The 15,861-nt window shown below is 49.6% G+C and overlaps 1 protein-coding gene and 1 long non-coding RNA gene across 3 annotated transcripts; both read right to left on the bottom strand.

The window, feature by feature from the left end:
* Positions 1–1,054: 1,054 nt before the first annotated feature.
* Positions 1,055–9,456, bottom strand: LOC125323880 (TOG array regulator of axonemal microtubules protein 2-like). Of its 2 annotated transcripts, XM_048299255.1 has the most exons (5): positions 9,425–9,456; positions 8,365–8,468; positions 5,440–5,644; positions 4,040–4,256; positions 1,055–1,438 (listed from the first exon to the last, which is right to left on the bottom strand). In XM_048299255.1, the coding sequence occupies exons 1-5, from the start codon at positions 9,434–9,436 to the stop codon at positions 1,203–1,205; spliced, it is 774 nt and encodes a 257-aa protein (XP_048155212.1). In that variant the 5' UTR covers positions 9,437–9,456; the 3' UTR covers positions 1,055–1,202. The 2 variants fall into 2 exon arrangements, with proteins under 2 accessions (XP_048155212.1, XP_048155211.1); XM_048299254.1 differs by lacking the exon at positions 1,055–1,438 and having other exon boundaries at positions 3,657–4,256.
* Positions 9,457–9,502: 46 nt separating this feature from the next.
* On the bottom strand, positions 9,503–12,426 carry LOC125323910. Its single transcript, XR_007202696.1, has 3 exons — positions 12,385–12,426; positions 10,731–10,883; positions 9,503–9,542 (listed from the first exon to the last, which is right to left on the bottom strand). It is a non-coding gene; the product is annotated as an uncharacterized LOC125323910 (long non-coding RNA).
* Positions 12,427–15,861: the final 3,435 nt, after the last annotated feature.

The raw sequence follows: 15,861 nt of genomic DNA on the forward strand, positions 1-15,861 counted from the left end.
AGGATTGGTTCACAAGATTGGCCAACTTCAGCTGCTCTGACTGCCTGTTGGTGTTTTCTCAGCCATAAGACAGAGCAGGAGCCACAAGAGAGCCAGAAACCATTCAAAGACCTCCCCTGCTATTGATACCCGCTGAGGACATGAAGCCTGCACTACACACCCACTGCAAAGACAGCCTGAAGTGCAGTGTCCTGCTGAGCTCTCCCTTTGCTCAGCTGCTTCCCTGGCCTCACACCACAGCAAAAGGTCTCCGAGCTCTGCCTACAGCACATAAACTGGAAATCCACCAGACAGGACTTAGGTTGGTGTCCTTACCATATGTCCTTTTCTCTCTGAACTCAGCTCCTGCTTTTTTCTCCTGTCATCATCATTGCCGGTGACATTTTTCCCATTCTCCTGCTCTCTGCTACTTATTTTGTTTGTGTTAGAAGAAGGAGAGCTCTTCTGGATGGGAGGCAATGGCTTGGAGGGAAGGAGCATAGAGGGAGATTCCACGGTAAACTTCTTCGCAAGAGTGTAGCCAGTCAGTCCTGCAAAATGGAAACACAAAATATAACAGAGGCCACAATGCCAACATAAAGCCTCTGAAGCTACAGTATTTCATGTGAGAGATTCCCTGGAAACTTCTAAAGAGCTGCACAGGGAAACATGCTCCTGCCAGCAGCCACTTGAGGCAGACCAGGGAGACACCCTGACCCACTTGCACAGAGCCAGCACAGGAACAGCCTGGCCTCTGGGCTGCCCTGGGACAGCAGGGAGCCCAGAGGCCTGTGCTTTCCAGGAATGGCTCAGCTGCACACGCACCCTCCTGCTCCTCTCCCGGCCCCACAGCTGAGCAGCCCTACAGCTCCACGGGGCACTGGGAGCAGCACAGCTCAGTGCAGGGGGCACATGCAGGGCAGAACTGTTCCCTGGCAATGTGCCCAGGCTCTCTAGGCTGGCACAAGAGCCTTCCTCCCGCCAGAGAGCGGCCCAGCTCCTGCCTTACCTCTTTGTGAGGCTGAGCCATGCTCAGCCTTCACCTTGTCCTCAATTGGAAGTTGCTTCAGGCACCCCATGCCACGACTAGGAAGGGGGGTGGAGAGAGCGGGGGCAGGTGCACACCCTTCCTTTGCATTCTGTCCTTTTTGGCACAGCTAAGAAGTCACGTCCGGAGGTGTCCAACTCAGCACTTTGTCATCTTCCTGCAGGTCATTGAGCCTTCACCAGCCCAAAATGTCGGAGAGGTTTTCCCGCACATGCGGAGGCTGGCTGGCAGCATGCTTCCTCAGCTTGGCGCCCATCACCTTGTAGAGGGCGCAGGCAAGCTTGGTGACCACAGTGCGGACATTGGCGCTTCGGACAGGCAGCGCCTTGTTCCCCAGGAAGGACCAGAGCACGGGCAGGGCGTAGCGCTGGACGACTTCGGGGCTCCTGGGATAAACCCATGCCACAAGCGCTGCCGGAAGAGAGATGCAAACTTCTTAACCACCAGCCTTAATGCAAACAAGGATCTACCTCTAGTTGTGATTTTGGGAGTCTCTCTGGCTAAGATCAGTGAAATAACAGTGAGAGCCCCATGATCCAGAAATGGGCAAAGCAGCTGAACATCCCCAAAACAGAACCACCAAGCCCTCAGGACTAATTTCTCCAGATCTGAGCCTTGTACCTGTGGCAGACTTCACACCTTTACTAAATCATTCCACAATCTGTTTCCAGCATGATGAATGACCAAAATGTCAAATTGCTGTTTATTTCCATTTAGAAGTTGTCTAAACCCACTGCTGAAGGTTTGAAAGGCACTTTAGAGAGGAAATTGAGAGATTTCTAATAAAAAGGATGACTCCGTTTTTGTGACCTGGCTTAATTAGCAGTGGATTTAGACCCCGCTAAAGCAAGGCTATAAATAAAGCAAGGCTATACACTGTCTTCTCTAGTATATATTGAGGTTATCATTTTTCCATCCCTTGGCTATTGCTGACATAGCAAGCTCCTCTGAGCAATCAATTATCAGCTGCATTTGGAGCATTTTGGGCAGCGCTGACATAGGAAGACCCTGACTGCACACCCTGAAATGCTCAGTCCAATGGCACTTCCACAGCACAGGCAGGGAGCCTCAGCACTCTGCTTCTGCCCCTCTGCCCCCAAAGGCTGCCTTGCACAAAATCCGTGCCTCTAACATGTGTGCTGAGTTTGGACCTAAGCTGTGACCCCCAGGCACTGCAGGCTTCCGCCTCAAAACTTTCCAAGAGCAAAGCAAGAATTCTGTGAGGACAAAACAAACCGATCCCCTGAAACAGCATTTGCCACCATTTTCCCTAAAGGATCAGAGCTGTCCCTGAGCTTCCAAGAGAGGAGCCAGCTTGGGAATTTTTAGCCCCTCCCTTTCCTGGAGGCAGCTTCTGAGATGCCCCAGTGAGAGCTCAGCCCCGAGGCCAAGTGCCGCCCCCATCTCAGATGCTGCACACCTCTGCAGCAGCCAGGGAAAACCTGCCCAATACACCTTCCATGGGTATTGGGCAGGAGGGACAAGCTCAGCACCTCCTGATTTGGAGGAGCCACTCTAGTGTCTATTCACTGGCATTCCCTGTAAATTCTGCCTCGGAAGACCTCTTGCCTTAGAAGGGGAGGCCATACCTGAGAGATGCTCCGTGACATCCAGCAGAGCTTGGCCCTTCAGTTCACTCCTGCGGTGGCTGAACTCTTTCATCAGGGATACTTTATCTACAAGGGAAACACACATTTCTGCTCTCTCTTCTGAGGTCATAAGAGAAAGGACAGTGGGGAGGGAAAGGGCAGGGGCAACTACATTTTGCAAAAGAAAGGAAATTCCTGCCGATTTTTGAATCCTTTTCTTCTTTCCTTCCAGCCTACTTGGGAGGATTTTAAATTCCAAAAGAAAAGCTCTCCTTTCACATTTTAAATCCAAAGTTGTCTGCTGTACCAGGAGCTATGTTAAACATTTCACACCAGGGACCTCAAGAGTTCAATCACACGTAAGCAGTGAAAAGGTTTTGCATCCCAGAGCTTTGCAGAAGTGATCTTCTCTCTCCCCTATGGAAAAGGGTGAGAAGGCTCCAAAATGCACACCTCCGTTCCCACCTGAAGGATAAGCTGTTTTTAAATTGTCAGGTTACCTGTGTGGATCTAGGGACAAGACTCCAAGTTACTCATACAAGAGCTATTAGTGCTCAGTGCCTCAGTAGCCTGTGGGGTTCTGTAACATCTGTGAAATCAGATCTTGGCAGAGAGACTGGAAAATGAACTGATTTCCCAATACTTGACCGGCGTATGTATTTTGGTTTTTCTTGCGCCTATCTGTTGCGGTTTTGGGGGTCTCGTTTGAATTTAAACACTGTTGCCTGCATTGGCCTGCAAGCCTCGAGTCCTGCCACTCTAATAAGCCAAGGCAAGCTTTTCCTGGAGACAGAACGTGTGTGGGATGAAGTTTGGTCCCTCACAGGGTCACAGGGCTGGCAGTGACAAAGCAGGCAATCTGCTTCATTGGGAACCACTACAGAGCTACACCCCAGTGTGGGTTTCAGTAGCAGGGTATTATTAAGAGCTCCTTTCCTGCATGAGATACAAAAAGGAGGTCCCAAATGATCTTCATGCAAGCATGCAGTAAAGAACTGATCCTGCTGTCCTAATGAAGCTAATGCCTATGATGTGGAGCCTTCCAGGAGGCTGCTCTGCAGAGGTTCTGATGCGCCGCTGTCCCTTCATGCCAACAGCAAAGCTATTCATTTGGGAAGTCAACTGGGGCCCAGGCAAACTCCAAAAATCCCTTTGGCCCTGAATTCCAGCAAAGCTGTAGTCCAGCACTTCCTCTTCAGACAAGCAGCACAGAGCCAAGGGCTCCTGGGACTTTTGGGAAATGCTGATGCACATTCAAGCCTGCTGGGGGACTGGTGCGTAAGGACTGCACCTGCACAGCTTCTGGTGGATGTCAGCTGGAGGTTTCCACAGACAACAACAGCTGTCAAGGCACTCAGCGTTCTCTTGACTCGCAGAGGCAGAGACACACTTGAGGAGAGTCCATGCCAGGGCTCAGCCTTACCTAAGTGAGCCATGGATTCTTCCAGCGCTTTCACAGCTGCGGCATAAACCCCGGGGTCCTTTGAGTTTAGGTTGTTTGTTATTCCTTCAACCAGACAGATGATCACCGGGTTTAAGCCATCTTTCAGGATGCCTACGATTTCAGCCAGCACGTCCAGCGCCTTCTGCTTCACTTTCTTGTGCGTATCACCAAGTCTCGGGACAAAATAATCAAAAATCTGTGAAGAGAACAAACAACATGAAAGCTGGATTAAAATGTCCTTGTTTGAGGAAGGGACGCAGAAGTGAGCACTCAGCAATGTAAAAGATGAAAGTGATCCTTCCTGTCAGGTCAGCACTTGCTTGCACAATTTCCCTGTTTTCCTGTGGGCCGCTCACTGGAATGGTTGCACAACCTCATGCTGGTTGAAAGATTTTCATATATTTTGAAGAGCTTTGGGTGGGGACAGAATAGTTCCTATGGTGTTTCTCTCCACATTTCAGTCATTAAATTCATCCCATTTATTGATGCAAAACAGTATCTTTGCTTTCGAAGTATGGAACCAGATATTTACAATGCCCCTTTTTCTACACAGTTGTCTCAAGTTCTGAGGACAGTTACGATTTTGCCAAAACTATGGCTGGAGGAGATCCAGGTTTTGTTCCATCTGTCTCAGAACCTGTGTCTGGAGAAGTGCAGGGCTCTGATCAACTCTTCCAGGATCCAGACCAATTGTCTACCTAGCAGGTAGACTTCTGAAATTTAATGTGCTGGACCGCTCTCATTAGAGCAGGTTCAGTCCCTTGACAGCCACATTATCAGGCACCATTTTCTGGACAAAGGGAAAAAGCAGCTACTGGGAGGAGAAGGAAGAGATCTGTCCCTAGCCATTTCCCTCCTTTTCCAAAGAGAAAAAAGACCCCCCCAAGAAGGGTGAGCACCGTCTTTACCAAGAGGACTAGGGATGCCGATGGAAACGAGTAACCAGAGTTGTGCCTGTGCAAGACAAGTCGGAGTTTACAGAAGTATCCTTTTAAAAAAAATTGGTTTAAACCTGCCCAGCCTGATACTTCTCTTCCCCATCCAAACCCATTTTTTTGTCTAGAGAATAATTGCCACGCTTTCAGTGGCTGGATTCCCTTCACTTAACCCAAGTGGGAGTAGGAGACAGCAGAAGTTACACCAGCAGAAAACTCTGTCCTCCTCTGATGAACAGCATCAATAGGCACCTGCCAGACAAATACATCTGGACCGAAAGAACTTGTCCTGAAGCGTGGACCTGAATTAAATATTTCAGGGTAAGAGGCACCAGCCTGTCCCACACAGCCAGGATGTAGTGCCAAGACACACTGAATTAACTTGCCTGCTACAGGCTTGGGAAAGGAGCTAAAGGAAAGGAACAATGAAGACACCCTACATACTTGGACAGTGTTAGTGGAGACGAGCTGGGGGCTGCTTTTGCACAGGTCTAGGAGGAGTGCCACTCCTTCCATCCGTGTCTTAAACTCCTTGGCTTCCAGGAGATTGTACAGCTTCTGGAGCGACTCCGTTTCTTCCACAGCCGGAGGTAACGTGACCTGGGCTTTTGGGCGGCGTAGGAGGCGTCCATCAGAGGTAGACTTCACCCTGTTGAATAAAACCAAATGCGGACCTGTTGGTGATCATACCTTCAGTTAATTGTGAGCAGAACATCTTGGGGAGGTTTCCTAATGATGTGATTTCAAGCTAGAAAATCCTGATCTGAAAAACAACGGGAGACCTCATGACAATCTGTCATGGGTTAGCAAGCATAGTCCCGGAAGTGATGTTCTTGCAAAGGAGTGCTTACAGCTCCTTCTGTGACCTGACAGAACCTATCAGCTGGCCACTTTGAATATGGACAATTCTTTAAGCCACTTAAAGTTGTGACCGCCTCTGTGATCCACACTTAAGAACAGGAAACCCCGAGGCAGACTCTCTCTGTCTTGTTTCCGGTGCTGGGACAGGTGGCTGCGGGCCCCGTGTGGGGGCCAGCGGGCCCGGCCCAGGCCCTGCTCAGGCCAGGCCGGGTCGGGCCACGGCCATCCTGGAGCCGACGGGCCCTGTTCCACCCGCGGAACCCCCCCCACAGCAGGGCTGTGGGCAGCCGGAGCGGCTCGGCTCCCCCTCTCCAGAGCTGCCAAGATTCAGCTAAAGCTGCACGGCTGTCTGGCAGAGGTCATGTGACCAACAGCGATAAGCCACATTCCAGCTGCAAGGCCTAGGTGAGATTAACCCTTTTAGTGCTATGAAGAGCTGAAAACCGGAGGGAAGTGAAAGAGGAGATGCTTAAAGCTGAAATTCTGTTGTGAAGCTATGATCGATCAGAGTACCTGCTGTAATTTCATGAAGGCATGGGGGGTGGAGCATTCAACTTGTACTTGTGAGCAAAAGCACCTGCGCTGAGATAAGCAGATGCTGACGCAGCTGTAATTTCATGAGAAGTTTGAACAGGGAGAGATGGAAGTGATGAGGACTTTTGCTCCAAATGGAAAAGGAGAAAACCTCAGGTCCTAGAGATGCTCCCAGAGATAGTTCTAAAGAGGAAGATGAGGAAGACCCTTTGCTTCCAGGGAAGGAGAAGGGCCTCTATTCTTAGAAATGAAATACTCCCAGAGATGGGTGAAGAGAACTTTTGTTTCTGAACGGCTCAACCTTAAAATTTTACCCCAGCAATTCAAGAGTGGACCCTCGAAAGCAGTTGTGGGAAAAGCTGCAAGACGGGGGAAGGGACTCACATGCAAGCAGAGAACCAACCCGGGTGGCTGGCTCCTTGCGATAATGTTTTCATAGCATGGGCAAGAGACTCCTCTTCCTAAATGGACTGAACAAGGTTATTATGGAAGTGGTAAACAGACTGAACATCTCAAGGGCTGTCTTTTTACATTATCACTGCAAGAAGGGAGAAAGGCAGGGGGGAGGAGAAGTGTTCTGAAGGCGTGGTATGACTTTTTTTTTCTTCTTTTAGGTCTGTTAATAAACTTCTTTCTATTCTTTCAAGTTTGGTGACTGCTTTGCATTTCTCCTAATTCTTATCTCACAGAAGGTAAATAGTAATGAGTATTTTGGACCAAACCACTACACTAAATTGGTGTTTCTGCCTGGTTACAAACCAAACCCGCTACACAATCATTACAGGAGACAATCTGCAAGCAACATTCTCACCAGTGCTTACTCAGGAAAACCAAGGATGAGATGCATCTCACTTCTCTCCAGACGGCTTTCCAGGTACACATGTCGCACTGCTTTGTGAAGAAAGAGAGACGCTACTTCCATGTTTAAATGCCTCATCATGAGGGAGGTGTGCGTCTTATAATAAGGAAACTCATCCCTCTGGAGAAGTGTCTCTACAGCAGGCATGACAATCTGGAAAAGTAGCTCAGATGCATCTGAACAGATGGATAGGGGCATATCTGAAGGATCCAGAAAATCCGTAACAGGGATAAAAACAGAAGCCAGACATCCCAGCACTACGCTCACATGATTGCTTCCCTAGAGACTAGATCCACAGCTTAACAAACCCACTGGGAACAACTCTCTTGAGCATGGGAAGATCCTGACTACGCTACTGAGGCATGTGGTCACTCTCCTGCCAGCGCTGAGCATGACAGAGCTAAATAAATCCCCTCTGTTATCAGAGGACAACAGGTACAAGTAGCTCTCCCACTGGCAGGAAGAGACAGCAAGGACCAAATTCCTGTCTCAAATGCTGATTGCAGCACAGGGGGAAATAAACCAAACATGCTGTCCATCAAGCAAACAGTATGAAGGACAGGAATGTCAAGACAAAACGTCCACATTGAGACACCTGTTGACCAAAGTTGCTCAGGAACTGGCTTGCTACTTACTACTCATCTTGGTACTGTCTGAGGGTAAGAAAACCATGACTCAGGAAGGCCAAACCACATGCATGGGAAGTGCTATTTTGGGGAACGGCATCTTGCTTCTAGACTGGGACTTCTCATCAAAACACCCATCTGAAAAAGACTGCTCTCAGAGGAAAAAAACCCTGCTTGAATTTACTTGTCCCAAGTGAGGCAGCGGAGACATGGCCCTCTCACAGCCTCCACAGCACTGTCCTTGCCACTGCACTGGATCTTCTGAGCTGCAACCAATGGGTGTCTTTTTGTCGCCCATTTTTTGTGGAAACCCTTCCAGAGAAGTTGTGTTCAGCATAATGCAGAAGGAGACATTTTTTATGATAGAGCATTTGTAGGGAAAGGAAACAATCTCTGGCACAGGTCATCTCCACCAGAAAGATTTTCCTGAGGAAGAGACATGTAAAGCTTGCCACGTGCTTTGTCACATCTAACTAAAGTGCTCAGTACCGTTTACTAGAAGGCAATGTGGCCTGGGGCTTCTTCGAGCCATCGCTCCTCTTCTTCACAGGCTTCTCGACAGATGGGTGTTCATCCTTCTGCGTTTCCATCCCCTACAAAGGCATAAAGAAACCCCATGGATCTTTAGAATGTAAAATAGGAAATTACCTGTTTAAAACACAACTTATAACCAGGATCACTGCTACCAAGGCTTGGGCAAACCTTTCCGAACTTACAGAAGGAAACAGGCCAGAGGTTCAGTGATGCCAACTCTTTGTTTTCAATAGCCCAAGGCAGGTTATGGCTGCTACCATACTGAGCAGCAGTCTAAAATCCCCAATGCATTCCTCTTGAGCATAAATGGGAATAATGCAAACTGGTAGGGAACTAATGCTCTTAAAGGAAGCTGCAGAAAAATTTGGACTCTTTGGAGGTTGGCCCATTGTGTTGGAAGTTGATTTGGTTCCACACTCACTCTCCCTGGTGCTGCACAAAGCCACACTCCCTTCTATAACGTAGGTAAAAAGAATAAAAAAATAACCCAGGCAAACAAATGATTTTCCTCTGGATGCTGCTGAATTCACCAAGCTTCTTCCAGCTGCACAGGGCATGACAGCAGGGCAGTATTCCCAGAAGACAGATAGTAATTGTAGGAATTGGGATTGACTGGGACATCTTTTGAATATTTGGAAATTTTCTTGGCACTACTGCTTCCTGTGTCTTTTGCAAAGACTCTGTTATCTCCAGAAGCACTGTTCTCACTTAATTGCGTCACTGGGGGCAGAGTAGGGATAGTGGGGTGGGGGGTTATGCTTAAATGTAAACACATTTCCTCCTCTTTCCCTTCCCTGTTTGTGGCCAATATACAAAATATCCAATACCCCACTTTTCCCCTAATATTATCAATTCCTTTGTGCTCTGCAGATGAACAGGCTACGGATCAACAGTTCATTCCCAGGAGCAAAATGATTTGGCAGAAAAGGAATGAGATAAGATTAGGTATGTTTGATCTCATATCAGCAGTGGCAATACTTGCACAAAGGAGACATTTCTCCTACCAAGCACTTACTTTCTTCTTCATTCTTGTCAGAATATCTTCCAGGTCACGGGTGGAAAGAGATTGTTCCAAAAGCCTTTTAAATTTTTGGTGATTCAGCATCATTTTCACCATCTCCTGTCCATAATGCCTAAAACAAGAAAGAAAGAAAGAAAGAAAGAAAGAAAGAAGGAAAGAAAGAATAGAAGGTGAACAAACAAAGGAGGAGCATTAACAGAATAAGCTGATACCTTAAACTCAGCAGCTGCCATACCTGCATGAGAAGGCATTACCTACTCAGCAAAGAGAGAGGTTTACCTCCACTTGTCACTGCACAGTGCTGTCAGCTGAACACAAGAGGCAAGAGGAGAACGTGGGGCAACAGAAAAATACAATCTCACTCTGAAACTGTGGGTGCGCTTCTGTGGCATCGAAGGATCCCAGGGAACAAGCAAAACACCTCTGCTTTGAGTCAGAGCTTATTAGCAGTGTCTTGCTGCCATTGCACAGTAATTTGCCTTTCTTTAACTGGCAGGGAAGCCAGGACCAAATGCCTCATGCTTGCTTTTGATTATTCTATACCATATGTATGCACAGGGACAGCTAGTTGCTCATGCGTTCTTGGCAGCTATTAATGGGAATTGAATCCTCAAAGTGAGGGGATTTGGGTGGTTTGGGTTGATTTTGCCACTAGGAAACCACAGTTTTCTTCAGGAAGCAATTTGGAGGTCATTCAGCCACAGATAAGAGCATTATAGAAATCTGCAGAAGAGGTTTAGAAAGACTGAATACATTGGCTAAAGACCCCTGGAATATTTCTAGGAAAGTCTTAAGTTAATGAGAAATAGATGTATGCGATCCTTCAGTGATGAACATTAGACAACATTTTGGCTTTGTCTTGTGCACCTAAGGCCAAGCAAAACTGTTTGACTGGCTCATCTGATGGCTCTTTTGATCTCAGGAAAGAATCATTCAAGTCCCAGGAAGTTGGCAATGCTCCCTCTTGCGGGACAACCTCAGGTTCCCCAGCACAGTCATTTCCCCAGACAAGCCAGGGCAGTGGTCACAGCACCAAGCCTGACAGAGCTCAAGAAGCCTTTGGACAATGCTCTCGGGCACATGGAGTGACTCTTGGGGGGCCCTGCACACAGGCAGGAGCTGGACTCGATGACACTGATGGGTCCCTTCCAGTTCAGCGTATTCCGTGACTCTGTGAACCTCATCCACACAGTGAGGGAACTTGATATTTCCTTTAGCTTCCACTCTTTTGTGGTTTTGCCCTTTACAGCCAGACACCCAACAGTTTTCCTGTTTTAGGAGGTGAAATGAAGATCATTACCTTGTGTCCTTGTGACAGTCCTGAGCAAGCGTCCCTGCCGCGTGCGCCAGCCTCTCAGCCCTGGGCGTTCCTGCGAGCTTCGTGACTCCAGTTTTCTCCATCAAGGACAGGAGGAGTTGGGCCGCGCACTTCCGCACCTGGACGTGGCGGCTCCTGGGAAGAAGAGAGCGGACACTGGGGCACAGGGAGCAGAGGGACACAGCGCAGGCCTTGGCCAGAGCATGCTCCCTGTCATTGCTGGGGGAAGGAGGCCTGGGTTCTCCCTGACACTTGGGACACCTGTAGAAGGTTCTGTCCGCAGAGAAACACAAAGTTAGCACTCTACAGAAGGACTGCCTGCAAGCAAGAGTGAGGAATTCAGTCTCCCTGCACTATCTGATACTCAACGTCTTTCCCCAAATTCACTCTGAGAAAGAGGGAAATTAAAGACAACCCAGGCTGACCCATCAGGAGCCAGCCACTACACAGACAGCCGCAGCAGGATTGAGGATATTTGCACCCATTTACCCCCAAATCTGCAGACCTTGGGAAAGAAACAAATGCAGGGAAAACACGCTGTGGGACATGAAGTTGCAGAATATTCTGCAATGCAGCCAGTTTCTTCTGTGAGGCTTGGCAAGAGATACATCTGAACGTTTCCCCCTTTTCCAAAGCTGAGGAAAGGGTGGCAGTCAGTTTAGCCAGCTTGTCCTGTTCTAGACAGTGTCTCTTGGGGACTATCAGGCCCAGCACCAACACTTAAGGCAGCACCTGCTTCAGCTGTCCCATGGCAGTCGGCCTGTGAAGGTGCCTGTACAATGATTCATCATCTCAAGGCTAACATGAGACATCAGTTTGAATAGCAAGTGGGCCTCTAAGGCCAGGACAGTCCTACAAGACTCCTCTTGGCAGGAGCTGCACCTGCTGTGCAGGCTGTGCCACACCCAGCACGTTCTCCCCCATGTGCTCCATGCCCCAGCAAGAACCCTCCTTACTTCTCAAGTGAATGGCATAATGAGGATGCATGGTTTTTCCCAAGGCCTCTGTGGTTAGGGCTGTGAAATATCAAAGAGCGCTCACAGCTGCAGTTGCAATTGTCCCTCTTCCCACAAAACCACAGGGCTCTATCCTTAGCCTTTGCAGGCACTTTCACTTGCCCACCATTCACCACATCTAGGCAACTCGGACAGACTGGGAGAACTCCAGGAAGCAGCAGCAAGCTGAGTCAGGGGAGGTTGAGCTTGGATATCAGGAAAAAGTTTTTCACCCAGAGGGTGGCTGGGCACTGGAACAGGCTCCCCAGGGCACTGGTCACAGCACCAAGCCTGAGAAAGTTCAGGAAGCCTTTGGACAACGCTCTCAGGCACATGGTGTGACCCTTGGCGTGTTTGTTCTGTGCAAGGGCAGGAGCTGGACTCGATGAGCCTGATGGGCCCCTTCCAACTCAGCATATTCTACAGCTCTGTGATTCTGTCAACTAAAGGGCTGCATGAGGGCAGAAATAGGTGACAAGAGGAAAGAAGTGAGGTTGATTGGAGAATCAAGTCACTGAGTTCACAGAAGATGCAGGATACAGGACCCTTCCCTCCCACCGTTCCCATTCTCTCTCTCAGCCCTTCTCCCCCCCCACACACAATAGAAGGTGAAGAATATCACTAAGAGAAGAAGAACCTACTGGACTCCACTGTCCATGAGAGCAGTCATTGCTCGTGCAGGAGTCACATGCTCCACCATGACTCCCAGGGTGTGACTGGCTGCTTTCTGAACAAACTCTGGGGAGTTCCACACCATCTGGAGAAGGACCCGAGCAACCTCATCCACCTCCGAGTCCATGTCCTTCTGCAAGGTCACAAAGAGCTCTCCAAGAGTGACGATTGCAGAGTAAGACACCTTTGAGCGAAGGTTGGTCACCTGGGGAAGTCATGCGGGGAAACATAAGAATCACCTTGAAAAGAAAACCAGTTGCCTTAGACAAAAGTCCCAGGAAATGACAACACTTCCCGCTGTGTCCAGGGGAACACAAAAGCACAGGCAGAGCAGAAGAGCACAAGCACAGAAAGGCACTTAACTCTGGCACCTACTTGTGCTAGGCCTCAGGCCTGCTTCCTGCAGGCCTAAAACATATTATTTCACTTAAAGTGTTCTACTTAATTCTTCTGGAATGTCCACTGCTTTGGTTTTAGGCCCTTTTATTCAAAAAACAAAGAAACAAATTAAAGCAAGGGCTGCTCTCAAGCCATAAAGGCACAAGTCATAAAGACAAAAGAGTCATTTGCTCCTGTTTGAAAAAGTAACAGCAGCAGTTGAAGCCCTCAGCCAGGAAACAGAAAACACAGGCTCAAGTCTACAGACTAATTGGCAGTGTTGAATTACAGCTTGGGCAGAGATTTGGACTGCAGCAAATAACATAATTAGTGTCTCCGCTTCTGCATTTGCACGTTGCATTGTAATGGCAGCTCGCTCCAAGAGGAGAGTGTCAGATGCCCGACCTACCAGTAAATAGAGCTACATGTGCACACAGATCCTATAGAGAGCTGACAGACATGAGAAAGATAAGGTCTAGAAACAGAAATGAAGGCAGTTCCTGAGCACACAGGGAGATGAACAAGCACATATCTACTCTACACACCGTGTAAGAAGCACGGAGGACGATTCAGAACAATGTTCTTACCTCGTTGGTAAGTGCCAAGCAAACCTCACGAAGTCTACAAAGAAGGACTTCTGAGTGGGACTCAGCCAGGTGTTTGATGCTGAAGAGTCCCTTCTCCTTCAGCTCCCTGAAAGGCAAGTACCAAAAAGATTGACTTTCTCTCCACCCAAGAACTAGGCAGCACCCTCTGAATTTACCAGGCTGGCGGCTCAGTCAAACAAAGGGAGGTGCTTTTCAAGCAGTACTTGATGAAATCGTGGAACTTGCTGCCACAGGTTGCTGTGGCTGTCAAAAGCATACACAAATCCAAGAGGCAAATAGAGGGCTTTCAGAGTCTTCATTTGTGGCCGTTTAACAAGACAGCCTTTCTGAAGTCTCTGGCACATGAAGTCCCTATGTCAGTGCTTCCTGGAGGCTGTGAGACCGTGCCATGCTGCTGTTTCTTGTCACCTCCCTGTACCTGTCCCTGAGACACAGTCCCACTGGGCTGTGTCTGGGGCATTTTCCTTCTTTGCCAGCTCCAGCAGGCAGTTCAGCAGTGAGAGTCTGCACTGGCACTCTGTAGCTGAGTTTCCACTCTGCAATCTAGGCCTGTCTGTCACCCACTCCACTCCACCTCACACATTCCCCAAGAAAGCAGCAGGATGCCCCAGAAGATTCCACACCCGGGCAAGAACAGCTGAAAGTCTGGCTTTTCCCAAAAGCCCCTACCTAAAACAGCAGCAACATGTTATTTACAAGGTGCAAACAACTCCCTCTCTCAGCACTTGCTTTGGGCAGGACCTGAGCTACAAGAAGGCGCGTGATGCATCGGGGCTGCAGCGCAGGGCTGGCGGCCGATGCCACGGGCATCCCTGAGTGTCACCCGGACCCCCCCACAGCTGCAGAAGCTCTCTGCACCTCACAGGGCACCAAACAGAAATGGGGAAGAGAAAGCAGAAGAGACAGGGCAGAGCAAAGGCGACTGCACAAGGAGATGCATTGTGGCAGATTTTTCATGCTTATCCCAGGGTGAATGGAGTCCTTATCCCAGGGTGAATGAAGCAGTGAGTAGATGATAACCCAGACATCAAAAAGACAACCAGTATCACCTAACATTTGTGGGGTTATCACCTCTGGGCCTCTACAGGCCTCCTTCTGTCAGTGTCTAAGTTTGGGACACATTGTGAGTATTGACAAAACATCTCAGGCCCATATGAAGCAGTGAGAAGGAAACAGTTGACTTGCAAAAGTGCAAGATTCCTAGAGGATTTTATTTCTTTTTCCTTCTCTTCTGCCATGAGCCCCTCAGGACTAATGACAGGCTGAGTGACTCTATAGCACAACTCAGTGCATTTCTCAGAAAGAAGAACTCCCTGTAGCTGCTCCTGGGACTCACATGCGGAAGGTCACAGGCAGACCCTGACTCCTGCCACTGCTGCCAGCAGTGGGGCCAGAGACAAATCTTACTCAGTCCCACTGGGCCCCGAGGCACCCAAATCTCTACACTCCAAACTGCTGCCATCCTGCTTCTGGCTTCAGCCAGCAAATCATCTTGTCCCACAGCTTTCTCTCTTCCCTCAAGATTTCCTTTGCAGCCCCACAGAGCAGCAGGCAAAGCGAGGAAACAGCACGGACCTGCTGCAGCTGGAGCACTGCTGCAGACCAAGGCCAAGAAAAGGCTGCTCTCAAATCTTTATCCTCTCTCTGCTCTGGAGTGGTTTCACTGGTGCCCCTCGGCCCTCTGGGCTGTTGGGGCTCAGAGGCACTAGCAAGATGCTCTCCTAACCTACCTTAACGCTAAGAGGGAGACAGAGTGAACGGGGCCTTTCTTACCAGTCATCGCTGCTGAGCAAGGAGAGTGCCTCGAGCAAGGACTGCTGTGGCTCCAAAGAGGCTCCGTCCTTCTGCCCCTTCCCACGGAGCGGCTCCTCTCGGCGCTCGGCACCAGTGGCCGTCTGCGGGGTCACTGTAAGGAGAGGGTCAGCCATGAGCGCTGCAGCCCCGGGCAAGGCACCCCGCCATGGAGCGGCCTGCAGCCCCATCTCCCAGCCAGGCTTCCATGAGGTACAAACTGGCACTGGCTCAGAGAATTCCCTGCTCTCTGGCTCCTTGCTTTCTCCCAGCCCCCCCAGCTGGGCACAGCTCCTTGGCTCAACCTGACAATTGCCCACACAGCGCCAGCTCCCAAGTGCCACAGGTACCACAGCCAGCGGCACGTTCCTGAGGCCGCAGAGCTCCCACTCCCTGTGAGACAGTGCCCACCAGCAGGACTTGCTCCCCACGAGGGACCCCTCAGCTGCCTCTCCTGTCTCAGCGCCCTGATTTCCCCGAGCCCTGAGGACAGAGGCACTCTGCAACTCCCTGAGGAAAGACCTGCAGCTGCCTCGTGACAGCACCAAGCCGAGCCTGAACAAGCGAGTCCTGCTGGGCCCGGCTGAATCCCCTCAGAGCAGCTACCAGGGAACAGCGATACCTGACCCTTCACACCTCACAGCGCCTCTGTTCCCATTGGCTTCAAAT

The sequence above is a fragment of the Corvus hawaiiensis genome, chromosome 3, assembly GCF_020740725.1.
Source record: "Corvus hawaiiensis isolate bCorHaw1 chromosome 3, bCorHaw1.pri.cur, whole genome shotgun sequence".
Lineage (NCBI taxonomy): Eukaryota > Metazoa > Chordata > Aves > Passeriformes > Corvidae > Corvus > Corvus hawaiiensis.